Raw genomic sequence first — 12336 nt, 5'->3', positions numbered from 1 at the left:
CACTACATGCAGATCGTAGAGCAGCTAAGCTGATGCCTACGCTGCGTCTTTGAAACAGCTGATGAAAAACTGTATGCGGTACTGAATGGCAATGCCAATGACTATGGCCGTGAGACTTGACCATGGCACTGCTATACTCTTTAAAATTGCGCTGTCTGGCAGAAATTCTCCTGCTATCCTGCTAGCTCGCCCGCCGCTAGCAGCTCAAGAGACAGCAGATTTCAAGTTTGGGGGCTCCTGTTGTTGGCGGGCGCTACGTTACAGAGGAAGCACGCTTACATTCTGAATGAGCAGTCGGGTAGCGGTGCATTTTATTCGACGTCTGTTGGGCGCACACTTACACTACTGCAGGCAGGTTATTGATATGGAGAGAGCACTAAGCGGCGGAGCGCTTCGTGCTATTTACGAGAAAATCAGTGTTCGAGCTCTAGACCTCGAAGCTATTCATTAGACCGGCTCCTGGACATAATACTTTGTGGCTCTTGTTTACGCCCCACGGAGGCCATGTCTCGCACTTACAGCCAAGTCGTAACGTTTATTTGTTTGAGTCTATTTCTATTTGCAAGTATTTGTCTATGTCTTCATTTCTTTGCTTGAACCTTGCTAGTGTAGTGTTCTGCACTACACTTTCATTCGTCTCGCAAGGAGGCCTCCCCCCGTGGTGACCTTCGCGTGTTCCGTCAGCGGGGTCAACTGCAAGTTTCCTTAACGGGCAATGTCCTTCGTGTATCTTGCAAGGCTTATTGTGGGTTCCTGGGGCTTGCCTCTCCAGCTGCCGTCCACGCAAATTTATGCCTTTTTGGCATGCTCGCCAAAAAATACTTTGGTAGGTCCCTCAAGCGGCTGCGTTGATTAAGCCGCTTGCTCTCCTCCCATGACCCTCACCTCTGGGAAACTGGCAGAGCCGGCTGTTGCCTGTCGGCGCCGTTTGAGTTGGTTGCGCTGTCAGGTGCGGAGGGAAGCCGGCAATTCGTAAGGTTGGGTCTGTTCCCAAGTGGCGTGGTCCTCTGGCTTGCCGCGTCATCTGCGCAGATACTGAAGGGAGTCACCCTTACTCTTATCCGTCATAGTGTAGTCCACTCCGTAGGTGGCTGATGCCTCCCCTGTGGTGTCCCGAATGTAGAGCCGACCAACCGCTGGCTCTTTAAACGTCGTTTGAATGTCACCTAATCGAGCTATCATGCGTGGCGACGCGGGAAACATCGTGGTGCCTGTCTCAGGGAGGTACGGCACCGCTGTGGGCAGCCGTGCGAACCCACTAGAGTATCAAACTTCGTCCGCAGTGACGGGACCCAAGCTTAGAGCAGATGGACACACCCGGGAGACTGCAGGGACTAATCCACACTTCGCCACCGATAGTAAACTCAACTTATTCTAGCTCTAAATCACCTGAAAGCTTTTGCTGTCATTTCGGATGAAGTGTATGACTCTAGGCCGGCTCACACAGCTGCCTGTAGAACCTGGTCATTGGGCGTGAGGGTGCGCGCGACGCTCCTAAGCATGTCGATTCGTGATTCCGTGTTATGGTACTCACTGGTCACCGGTGGTACTCTATGCGACCGGAGGAGCGAGAGGCACTATCTGACACTCGCTCCCATCGGATTGAGGAATCAAACTCTGCAGCATCTGTCCATGCATTCTGTTCACCGTTCCTTTGAAGGTGATGTGCGCGTGCCACCAGCCGCTTGACGTTCAAAGGCTGTCATAGACGCTCCCGCTTATCAGAGTGACATCGTGGGCCCCGATCATAAAGGACTTTCGGAGCCCCACGAAATCAAAATTGGCAAGATGCGACCAACTGAACCGTATCCGCTGTTGAACTTACCTTGGTAGTCAAAATGAACTGCGTCGTCTTATGAATCAGTTTTCTAAACGGAAGTTGAAATGTTATCGTCATCGTAGAAAAGCATTCCGTGATAAAACCTAGCTTAACGTGACTGACTCGTTTGACAGCAATGCGGGGTGGCAGATGTAAGCTTTCTGGCCTGTGAATAAGTACCGTGCAGGCTCGCCACAGCACACCCCGGTGGCATTAAAATAAGTTTGCATAGTGCTGCGCATTCTAAAAGGGAGATTCGTGATGAGGTTTAGCCTAAGGTGACAACATCGTTTGCAAGCCAGACATTTGCAGGCAATGACATGGTCATGGCTCCGGACAGAACATAGAACCTAGGTAGCGGAGGGACACGAATGCGCCACATGTAGTACGCAAATGCGCAGAGCATGAGCGATGAGACGAAGTGCTTTCTGTGCCGCATTTACAGCAGGAATGACATTCTTCGCCTTTCTACCACTCTACCCTTTTGGAAGGTTCGATGAGGTCGGGCCAGTTGGATTAAGCAGCCCAAGCTTGAGCTCGTATCGGGTCATCATCAAGGGACAAAGAGAGTAAGTCCTCGGGGTTCAAGGTCTGCCTTTCACCGGTGCTGATCGATCGCGTCCCTGCAGTTGAGCACTCCGGTGCATGAGTACATATTGGGCTCCCGCTCTGGTGCCTTGATTTGTGACGCTGAATCAGGGGAAAATTGGGATGGGGGAGCCAAAAAGGGGACCGCTTGAACCCCTTAGCGAGCTGGCAGTTCCACAATAGCTGCCTGACGGCCTCGATTCCCGTGATGCTGTCCTGGCGCATGAGCGGCTGCAGTAATGGCGGCCATCCACATGTAGGAAGTGATGTAAGTAGTGACGAGCAGGTGCAGGGCATCTCCACCACGGGCAAAGTGCGGAGGGCCGGCGAGAGCGTCCACAGTCTAGTGGGGCGTGCCTCTCAGATAGTTGATCATGAGATTCTGGAATTTGTCCAGAAAATCGAGCCAATGCTTCATGTGTTCTCGTTGTGGATTAGAGGTGGCTAATTGCTGGAAGTAGGTCAACTCCTGGTGTGTTGTGTGGGACAAGCCTTTGCACAGGAGAGTACGTATCCCTGCGTATTCAAAGCGCTGACTAACGTTTGAGCCTCTTGCGTGGATATGGAGTTCTTTCGCAGTAAAACGTTTGTGGTCTGGATCAAACAGCGCTCGGTTGTTGCGTTCCAATACTGAGCCTCAGGCATAGCCTGATGCAGTAGCTTAAAGGTGATTAGGTCTGGCGGAGTCGGAAATTGGGCGAACCGTGTATTCGACTAGCTGCGGTTTGAGCTGCTTCACAGCGGACGCAGGCGGTGGAGTTCAGGTAGTGCCATATGCTTTGAGCGGCTGTGCCACGTCGGCGAACTCGGGCGCCACGAATATGCGCCATGCTGGGCAGTCCCGAAGGACTGTTGCACCTGCGTCTTGTGCGGAGGTACCTTTGAACAGATTGAAATTTCATGTTGTCTTCAGCTGAACCCTGAACTTCCGGCCCGCCAATGGTGTAGCCAAAGTACTCAAGCTCTTGCCTTGGTACCTTATAAATTCTGAACTCGTAGTACAGAGATGTTATTAGGAGGTGCTTAGCAATAGCCATAAGAACTGCACGTGGGAGACTAGGTTCAGACTCTATATATACGAATGTCGTCAAAATGGGCAACTACTTTTTGTGCCAACACAATTTGAAGAAAAGCATTGATATTGGTCTTCGACAAGGCGCATGCATCTTGGACGTCAAACGACATCACCTTAAGTTCTAAGAGACGCATTGATTAACAAAAAACAGTCTGCTACCTGTCCGTTTTTGGTGCAAACCTTATCTGGAAAAGACCGGCTTCTACGTAAAGCGTCGAAAAATTTAGGGAGGAGCCCAGCGCTTCAAGGGTGGTGTGTTGCAATCGCACTGTGGAGTCCAGGTTTATCAGCAGGGAGGTTCGTAGTCTCGCCGGTACATATATTTGGTGATCAACAGGACGCTTGGGAGGCAGCCCCCTGGCACGGCAACCGGGAAGAAGACGACTTTTGGCTCGACGGGCTGTCAGCATCTGCGACGGCAGTTTTTAAGCTTAAGCTAACTGTACTTTAAAATCCAAATACGTGTGCTTTAACAGTGCAATAGGCCGCACAGACGCTTTGTCGGCCTTGCCTACCGCCGGCGAAGTGAGGGGGGTTCGCGAGTTGAGACTGTTGGACCGAGAGCACGTTGGTGCTCGACGAACGTAGAGAGCAAAAACCCCTACAGGCCTTTAGGAAGTGGATCCGCCGTGTCTATTACAGGAACAGGTATCGTGAGGAGAGAATCCAGGACTGCAATGCCGACTAGAGCTTTGCAGTGCTGGATTCTCTCCTCAAGTGAGGCTTGTGATAGGGACGCGCGCTCCGGCCCCAGTAATGAGTTGTAGCGCTCAGAAGGAGGTTGTGGTAAAGCTACCGCCTCCGCCATCGACATAAGAGTAGCTCGTTGGGCAAAGGCATCGTATGCCTGGTATGCTGCAGTTGCTGAGTAAGTCCTGGAGGTGAGATCACGCGCCTCCAGCGAGCCCCTCTCCCAGCATCGTTGACAGTCACACCGGTGGCGGCTTATAACTCCGCGCAGCGTATCCGACCGGAAATACCATATCTGATGTCTGCTAAGCCAGAATAGCCTCGCAATAAAGTCACACGGAAGAGGTCCTACTAGGTATTCGCCCTCAAATAATATGCCACACCACCTATATGGCCGCGTAACAATAAGAGTTATTTGCGAGCTTTGCCTGCTAGCTGGGTTACAGCCACCCTCGACGTGGGAAGCCGACATCCAGGACCAGGCGCTGCACCAGTGCCGGGTTAATCAGGCGTCTGGATACTCCCTTGTGTTGCAGCGCTTCATGCTTATGCTCCACTATGCCGAGAAACAACTCTGCTGAGCGCCCAGTGACATACAATAGCTCACAAGCGTCACTGACGTTTTAGGGCCGCCGTCTGCTCTTCCTCACCCTCGAATACTGCATGGCGATCCCCGCTAACACGATTGCCTGCTTTGGCCTCGGACGTACTTCTATCTATGCGTTGATCGCCTTTAGTCCTCTATGGCCAACCTTCAGCTCATCATACTCCAGTCAACACAATTTAGTTAGACATACCAATAGCATTTCTGCTTTGGTCTCCCTGGTTTCCTCTTTGTCAATCTTCTGGGGACAGAGACGTTGCCTTCAGTGTGGCAAGACCACGGTGCTGTTAGGTCCCGTGGCGACGGGATATATTAATCCATGCGCAGCATGGTCGCTCCTAGTACTTGTGTCCCCCATCACTTCAGTGCTCGACAATTTAAAGGCTTTTGGTTTCCGTCCGCGCTGACTGGTGCCCTGAAGAGTGGCTCTTCCCTTGATGGCCTACGCCCTAGTGGTGCTGAGCATTCGGCCCCATCGTAGTTCTTGACTCTATGATTGCTGTACAACTCCCCTAACATCCACTAAAAGCAATTCCGCAACGACCAGTCTTTTCCAAACTGTCCTGAATTATTGCGTAACAGAGGCCTCATCGGCTTGTTCTTGTTGATCCTCCTCGGTTGAGGCCTGCCCGCCTATCCCGCTACAAATTTCAGCGTAGTGTCGTTGGGTACTTGCTCGTAATTTACGGGTCCCCCTGTTGACTCTGGCGTCGCGCATCTCCTATGTAATGACAGTATCTGCGGCACTTTGCGAATAACTGGTCTCAAGGGTCTTGGAGCTTCAAAACGTAGCTGCAGCGTCCTTTCAATCAAGGATCGCTTTATGTCGTTCATTTTGTGCTTCGTCTGGTAGGCTGGCTAAGTATTCGCCTAAGGCTTCTTCGGACTGTGACACAATGCCCTGTTAAACAAGCTGTGAAAGCCCCACAAAGCATTCATCATGATCTATCTTGTTTTAGGCCAGTTTAACCCTCACCTCTCGTCTATTCCTACGAAAGCGCCTCAAGATGCGTTTCCCCAGCGGAGCTTTTCAATCTTCCATATTTGCCACGGTATACCTAGGACTAGCAGATGGTGCAATACAAGACGCTTTATGTGCTTTCATCGCCCCACCGAGTAACTGTGGTTTCTCCCTCTAGAAGCAATGTCTCTATCATGCTCAAGAAATCCTTCATACCACCTCCATCTTCGTGTAGGAGAGACTGACAAGGAAATAGATCCATTGGATTTGCTCTCATCTCAACAAGTTGCCTCTGTAGACCCGCTACCTCCACCTGTGAGTAGGCAATAACTTGTAATTGATCCTGTTGAAAGCATGCAAATTTCAGATAATAATAGAAGCTAGTTTTCCAGCGGTGTAGACGTTAATAAAGAAAATTTTGTTAGTTTATTTAAACGGCTTGATATGGTCCCTCAACGTTTTTGTAAAACCCGTACTGACCCTTTCAGCGGCGCGGTACAGGACAATGCAGAAGTGCTGCCCTTTCCTGTGGCCACTGTGGTGAAGAGTCTAAAGGGCCAGAGGCAGAGGGTAAAGTAGAGATATGATATACGACAGTGTGCGCTGTACAAATGAGTCAAACTCATGCAGTACAGGCCCATTAAGCCAAAAAGCATCGATCATAACAGAGTCTTGATACGTAGTGTCCAGTTCTACTCACTACCTGCCAAACACGGCAAGACGTCTTGAAGACGGCCTCGAAAATCGAAGGCAGCAGACATCTGTCTTCAAGCGTCCGGTCACGACAGATTATGAAAGATTGAACTGCACTGGATTACTGCAGTAGCAGTGCTAAACCATTCGTCATGCACGTGAGACCTTGGAACTAAAACCAAAGCTTTGTGTTCTACAATACCAACCGCCAGCTCTTCACATATATCCCCTCATATATAGGTAAAAATTCTCAAGGCCAGCACCCTCTTCTGCCGCTGACTAACCTGCCAATTTTAACCAATCAATGCGTTGGATATGAGAACAATTTTGCGGCGAAACTGGCAGCGGATTAGAAGAGACTTAGGTGTGAATGCTGCCACAGCAGTCACCGAGCACTAAGACGAATTCGTTGAGTGGTTATTTTCTGTGTTGCTGTGTTTTAGAAACTGAAAACCTATACTTATTACCCTAAAGCGCGTTACGTTAATGTTGCACTAGACAGGGCTGCAGTGCATGGCAAGAGCCACCAGTTTCGGCAAGGCCGCTTGATCTGTCTCGTCATGAAACTTCTCCTTTTGCTTGCGCTTCCCATCCCTGTATTGTTGACCACATTATACCTGCCTCTTCCGTTCCTATTGATGTTGGTAGGTGCATTTGTCGCGCATGATGCGCCCATTTCAATAAGGTATTTCTACATATATAGAAGCCTTTAGGGGGTGTCATGTATGTACAGTAAAAGCAATCGCCTGTTGATCTTCGCTTTTTAAACCCACTGAGCCGGCCATGGACCATTGTTTGCAGTCAGATAGGCGCGGTGCTGGTACATTGATCAGGAATCACTTGAATGATCTGTGGGGTTTTGAAGCGGATTAGTCGTGCGTGTAAGCGCTGTATAATATGATCTATTGCAATACAAAGAAACAAGGCTTGCAGCGTGTTTCTCGTATACAAAAATGTTTGGGACACAGCTACGTGAATATGAAAATCACAAATTTACATCAAACCGCTAGGACTTAGGGACAATGCATCACACCAAGGCAACATGTGAACGCACTCACTGTGCCCACAGCACTTTCAAATGTGGAGTTGACGTATTCACAAATATAAAGGAAGGGCTCCTCGACTTGCCCTGAAATCAAGTGTTGCCAGTTCCAACTAATTTAAGGCGGCAAATGCACTTCCTGCGGCCCCTGTAACAATCCATCGACCCCTATTATAACCACACAGAAAACGTGCACTTTTGGAGCAAGCAGCATGAGATTGTTTACAATACTGATAATTTCTCCTTATTGCATCAGAGACGCAAGATTAGAGAGCACGGTAGGCGTGGTCCTAGCATGAGCTTGTCTATTAAGTAAACAAATATGATGCAGACAAGAATGTGTATGCAATTTTCACGCTTGCGTTGAGGTGTGCAACGCATTACTGATAAGCAGACTTGCTGGTGTACGCATATCTACGCAAAGCGGGATCTGCATTCAAGCACCACCTTCTTCACAAGTTCGCACATTTAGTCTGCAGATACTGTAAACAAACAAGGTCATTCAGTGCGCTTTTCATTGGTTTTTCTACAGGCAAATAGATGTTTGCATCATTTGCAGAAAATATGATGCCTGAATGATCAAGCAGCACGCTTACAGATGCAGCCGCTATACACGCCATCAGCACGCAGCATCTGCGGTTCTCAGAAAGGCCACAAAGCCTTCAGCAAACGTATGCTTGGCCTTTCCCAATCAAGCTTACCTTCAAATATACCAACGATATGCATTATAACCGTAGGGTCTGATGCTCTTCAATAATACTGTTACAATGCCTTTTGCCTAGAAGCTGATTGCATACTGATCGGAACCCTGCATGGTGAAATCCCCATGCGGAGCCTTTTTTGTCAGTGGGGGTGGCGCTGACGGTTTGGACAAGGACTATGTTACGCTACTGGGTCACTTGAAGGCTTGCATTCATCAGCCATTTGTCAGCAAAGTGCCACGCAAAATACTATGTCCTCAACATGTGCTTGATGTTGGAACAGTGCTGGACGCTCACCAGCAACGGTTGGCGCACCTCCAACGTGGTGGAACATTAGCTTTGGTGCAAGCAATCATAATCATTTGTTCCTGAGTTTCACGAACGGGCAATTGGTCAAGCTCTCAAGCCTCAATAAGGCCTGGATATCAACAAGGTGACTATATTCGTAGCACGGTAAAAATGGCGGACACGCACATTACACCAGTGAAGGAGCCAATCAGGTGCGCTCAACATCGCGCTTACACGTTAGAGCAGGCCAAAAGCGTATGGCCCTCTTGCGGCTCGACTCATAGATCCACAGCGTTGTGGTTCCACCGAGGCATGCAAAATAACAAGCCACATTGCCTTCTGAAGTGGTCTTCTCCCAATTAGTATTGTAATCGGTGTGTTCTAGATAGAATGTGCACAAAAGATATATCTATCTAAATTACAGCTGCCCGCAGTCTGTATGCTTGAAAAATCACACGGTTGCATGTGCTCATCCGGCCAATAAGAAAAACGAATAAAAGCCTTATTTAAGTGTCTGTTTGCAGAGGCTTATGCAAATATAGTCTTCATCTCCATTCTACGGGTAATGTGTCATTTCAGCAGATGTACAGTATTGAAACTAAATAGGTGATGCTGTATGAGCGGTATAGCAAGGACTGAAAGGTCCATTAGTCTGCTGATGTACGGGCGAGCTACAACAAACCCTTTATGAAATATTGCGTGTGGAATGCTTTCAGAAGCTGTAAATCGCTTACACGCCTTTGCAGATGCTCCACAAACAATCTGAAACCACTTATCCGTACTAAGATTGAGACGACTCCCCTCCAGTTACGAATAAACCTGGGACTCGTCGGAGCCACAGGACATATGCAGCGAAAGCACATTGCCTGTTAAAGTCGTACGTAGGCGCACACTGGTGCGCGAGCTGGTTGTGGCCCAACAGCTGAAGCCCTGCCCGTCGTAGAGCCAAGCGAATAATCGAGATAAGTTTTTAACCATCTATTTTTGATCTTTATCTTTGAGTGAGAACAGGCGCTTAGCTTTAAGATTTTGGCATTCCATAACTGTGTTGCTGGCGCCAAAACATGCACTGGAGGAAATTGCACATCTGGGGGAAAGGCCTGCGAATTCACCAGGTAGAATAGTATGCTTACCAAAAGTAGAAGAGCCTTGTAAAATTCTAGTGTGACCTCGGAAGATATGTTAAACCCCGGTAGCACATGAAGCTCTGCTGATGAAAGCAACAATGTGCAGGCCTTCCTATCTGTTACTACCTCTACACGAATGATTGATTGCACCTATCACTGTCATAGTCTCACTGTCACAACATCACACATCATTGCTGCTCTTGTTAACATCACTGTTCCGCTCTGATCAATCATTGCTTCAGTCCTCTCAAGCTCACTTGGTCCAGATACCCCACTGGTGGGCGAACTATAAACTATTCAGAAAATCGGTATTCTTTGTAAACCTGTCGTTCACCATAAATAAAGCGCCGGCGGAAACTTTTTTTCCGCCATTCTTCTGCCGTCTGCTCCTACAATCACATTTCAAGATCTCGCTACTGCCCTGCACTATAAAAAACCTGTACGCACCTACATTGCAACGCGTTACTGATACTTTGAAGAACGGCCTCATCGCTAAAGTTTGTCAAATCCCCACCGGTGTTGCGCATAACTAAAAATGGAAGCCTCTCAGCTCAATGCGGCTATTCATGGTATGCATCTCAAAGCCCTATGTACATTTTGAGCATTCGCATGCGGGGAACATCGCATTTTCTTGCAGTTGGTGGCTAATACTAAAATGCTACAACGCATGGCACGGACTGACGCGAAAAACCCTCCCAGATACATGCATACAGTGCGAAGCAGTAGCTCACAAAACACAAAATTACTGTATTCCTATCCCGCTGCGTTTTGTTTTCGTAACAAGTCAAAGGATATTTATTCGAAGTAAAACTTCACCTGGACAATATAAATATACGTTCCTTGCTAGTAACATATGTGCTAGCTTCAATATGCCGATCGCAGCCTCTCTAAGTCTTCTAAGAAAGGTATTCTGAGTGGATACACTCATTACTGGCCATGGAATGTGTAGACGCGCACACACCTTCACCTTGAATCTAGGGCAGGCTCCAGTGTTTCAGGTGTAAGCTGCAATCACACCAACGGTGCAGCCACACCAATACACATCGGATTTAGGGGCTCAATGTATAAAGTATGCACACACCAAGCTTGTGGACTGGGAAACAACTAGGACTATCTTCAGACAAAAACCACAAAGCAAAGCTACGTCCGCAGGCACACCAGTCGTCTTCATGCCACATTCACGCATTCAAAGCAAGGCCCAACCTCGGAAGAAAAATACTAAATACAACCCAGATGTGGTGCACACGTCTGCACAAACGCGCGCCTGTCAGCATCAAGAAGAGCAGCACCACCACTATCAACTGCGACACATCTACCACTTCGTGTTTTCTGCTGCACGCGGAAACCGACGAAAAACAGCAAATCCTACAGGGACTAGAGGAAACGCTATTGCACTATTGCACCCATACTCAGAGTCGAAAATGCAGGCCGCAGTGGAGCCATTCAACATTTATCACACAATAGTTGCTGTCGCCTACTTGCACAAAAACCGTGCGTTGCAAGCGCATCCTCACTCTCTGGATCGCCCCAAGGCAGCCGCGCATGAGCGACAGCGCGAAATGACCACATATCCCGCATCACAGCTAACAGAGAAATGTGGAAAAATGCATCGGTTTCATGGTGATCGAATCTTCTAGCCAAGTTTGGCGCTAGAGTGCATGCCGATCTTGGCACGCGTGCATTGATCTTGTATGTCACATTGACAGTTCCTGCCGATACACTTTGTGGAGGGGCTACAATGTGGTCTGCTTTTAAGGTAATGCCAACCCAAGGTTGCTGGATACCAACAACGCGATCTCAAGTGGTGACAAATGCCTATGCATACAAGGTGTGACCCATGCCCAATTGGCTGCTACCGACGGCTTTTCACGTAGGGTCCCTCACTCCATGACCCCGAGTAGGCTCGTAATTCAAACTGTTCCCGAAAATTTCTAGCCGTCCTGCACCAACGCGTAATCATGAGTTTGTGTACTTTTGCTGCTTCCGAAGTGATGCGCATGGGGCCTGCGTGCGCTATGAGGCTTCAGATTGCCCACCGAGAATAAAATCTCCTGTGCAACAACCTCACTGGGTCAGAAGCAGCTAGTTGCAACAGCATTCGACAACACCACGTTTATGTGTTACACAGATGCGCGCACGGCTCTAGCTCATGGCCCAACGCAGTGCAAACAAAATGTCATCAGGATGCTGCACAAGCGTCAGACTAGCCCACAACAGGCCGCCCTGAACTGTGAACAAGAGCAAGTTAAATAAGGTGGGTAAATAGCACGCCAACACAGCGATCTTTTGTTATACTGTATTTTCGCACAGAACTAGCAAAAGAATACCATGTTTCATGGTACACATCTTCTCGCAACCCATTCCTTTGATGGTCGTCCGCCACATTATGTGTCTAAACATAACTAGGCCAAATCATTGCTCGCAGGCTGAATACAGGTAGAAAAGCCGCTGACAGCAGCCGCAGCTGCAGCGCACTTTGGACTTCGTTGAGTCCACTAAAGAGAAAGCACTTCTCTTAAGCTTCAGCTAGAGCGAGAACATGAAACGAAACCGCAACATACAAGTGCAAGAAGGTATTCACTTCATCGTTACGGAGCCAGATCAATTCAAAGGCAAAAATGTATGCGTAGCCATCATAATGACAACCCATGTTGCTCATAACAGTCCCAAAAATGTAGTTACATATCTTGAGGAGCTATGTTTACCCAAACATCTCATGCACCTTGCGAACGCTTGACAGCCCCCAAA

The 12336-nt window shown here is 48.6% G+C and overlaps 1 protein-coding gene and 1 pseudogene across 1 annotated transcript; both read right to left on the bottom strand.

Moving 5' to 3' along the window:
- Window positions 1-535: 535 nt before the first annotated feature.
- Window positions 536-1468, bottom strand: LOC113146923 (annotated as a pseudogene).
- Window positions 1469-3078: 1610 nt separating this feature from the next.
- On the bottom strand, window positions 3079-3892 carry LOC113146921. The gene is made up of 2 exons (XM_026335726.1): window positions 3642-3892; window positions 3079-3265 (listed from the first exon to the last, which is right to left on the bottom strand). The coding sequence occupies exons 1-2, from the start codon at window positions 3890-3892 to the stop codon at window positions 3079-3081; spliced, it is 438 nt and encodes a 145-aa protein (XP_026191511.1).
- Window positions 3893-12336: the final 8444 nt, after the last annotated feature.

This window comes from Cyclospora cayetanensis, unplaced genomic scaffold, assembly GCF_002999335.1.
Source record: "Cyclospora cayetanensis isolate NF1_C8 unplaced genomic scaffold, CcayRef3 CcayRef3_contig_115, whole genome shotgun sequence".
Classification (NCBI taxonomy): Eukaryota; Apicomplexa; class Conoidasida; order Eucoccidiorida; family Eimeriidae; genus Cyclospora; species Cyclospora cayetanensis.
Note: the sequence above shows the minus strand (reverse complement) of the source record. Positions and strands in the feature narration are given on the sequence as shown.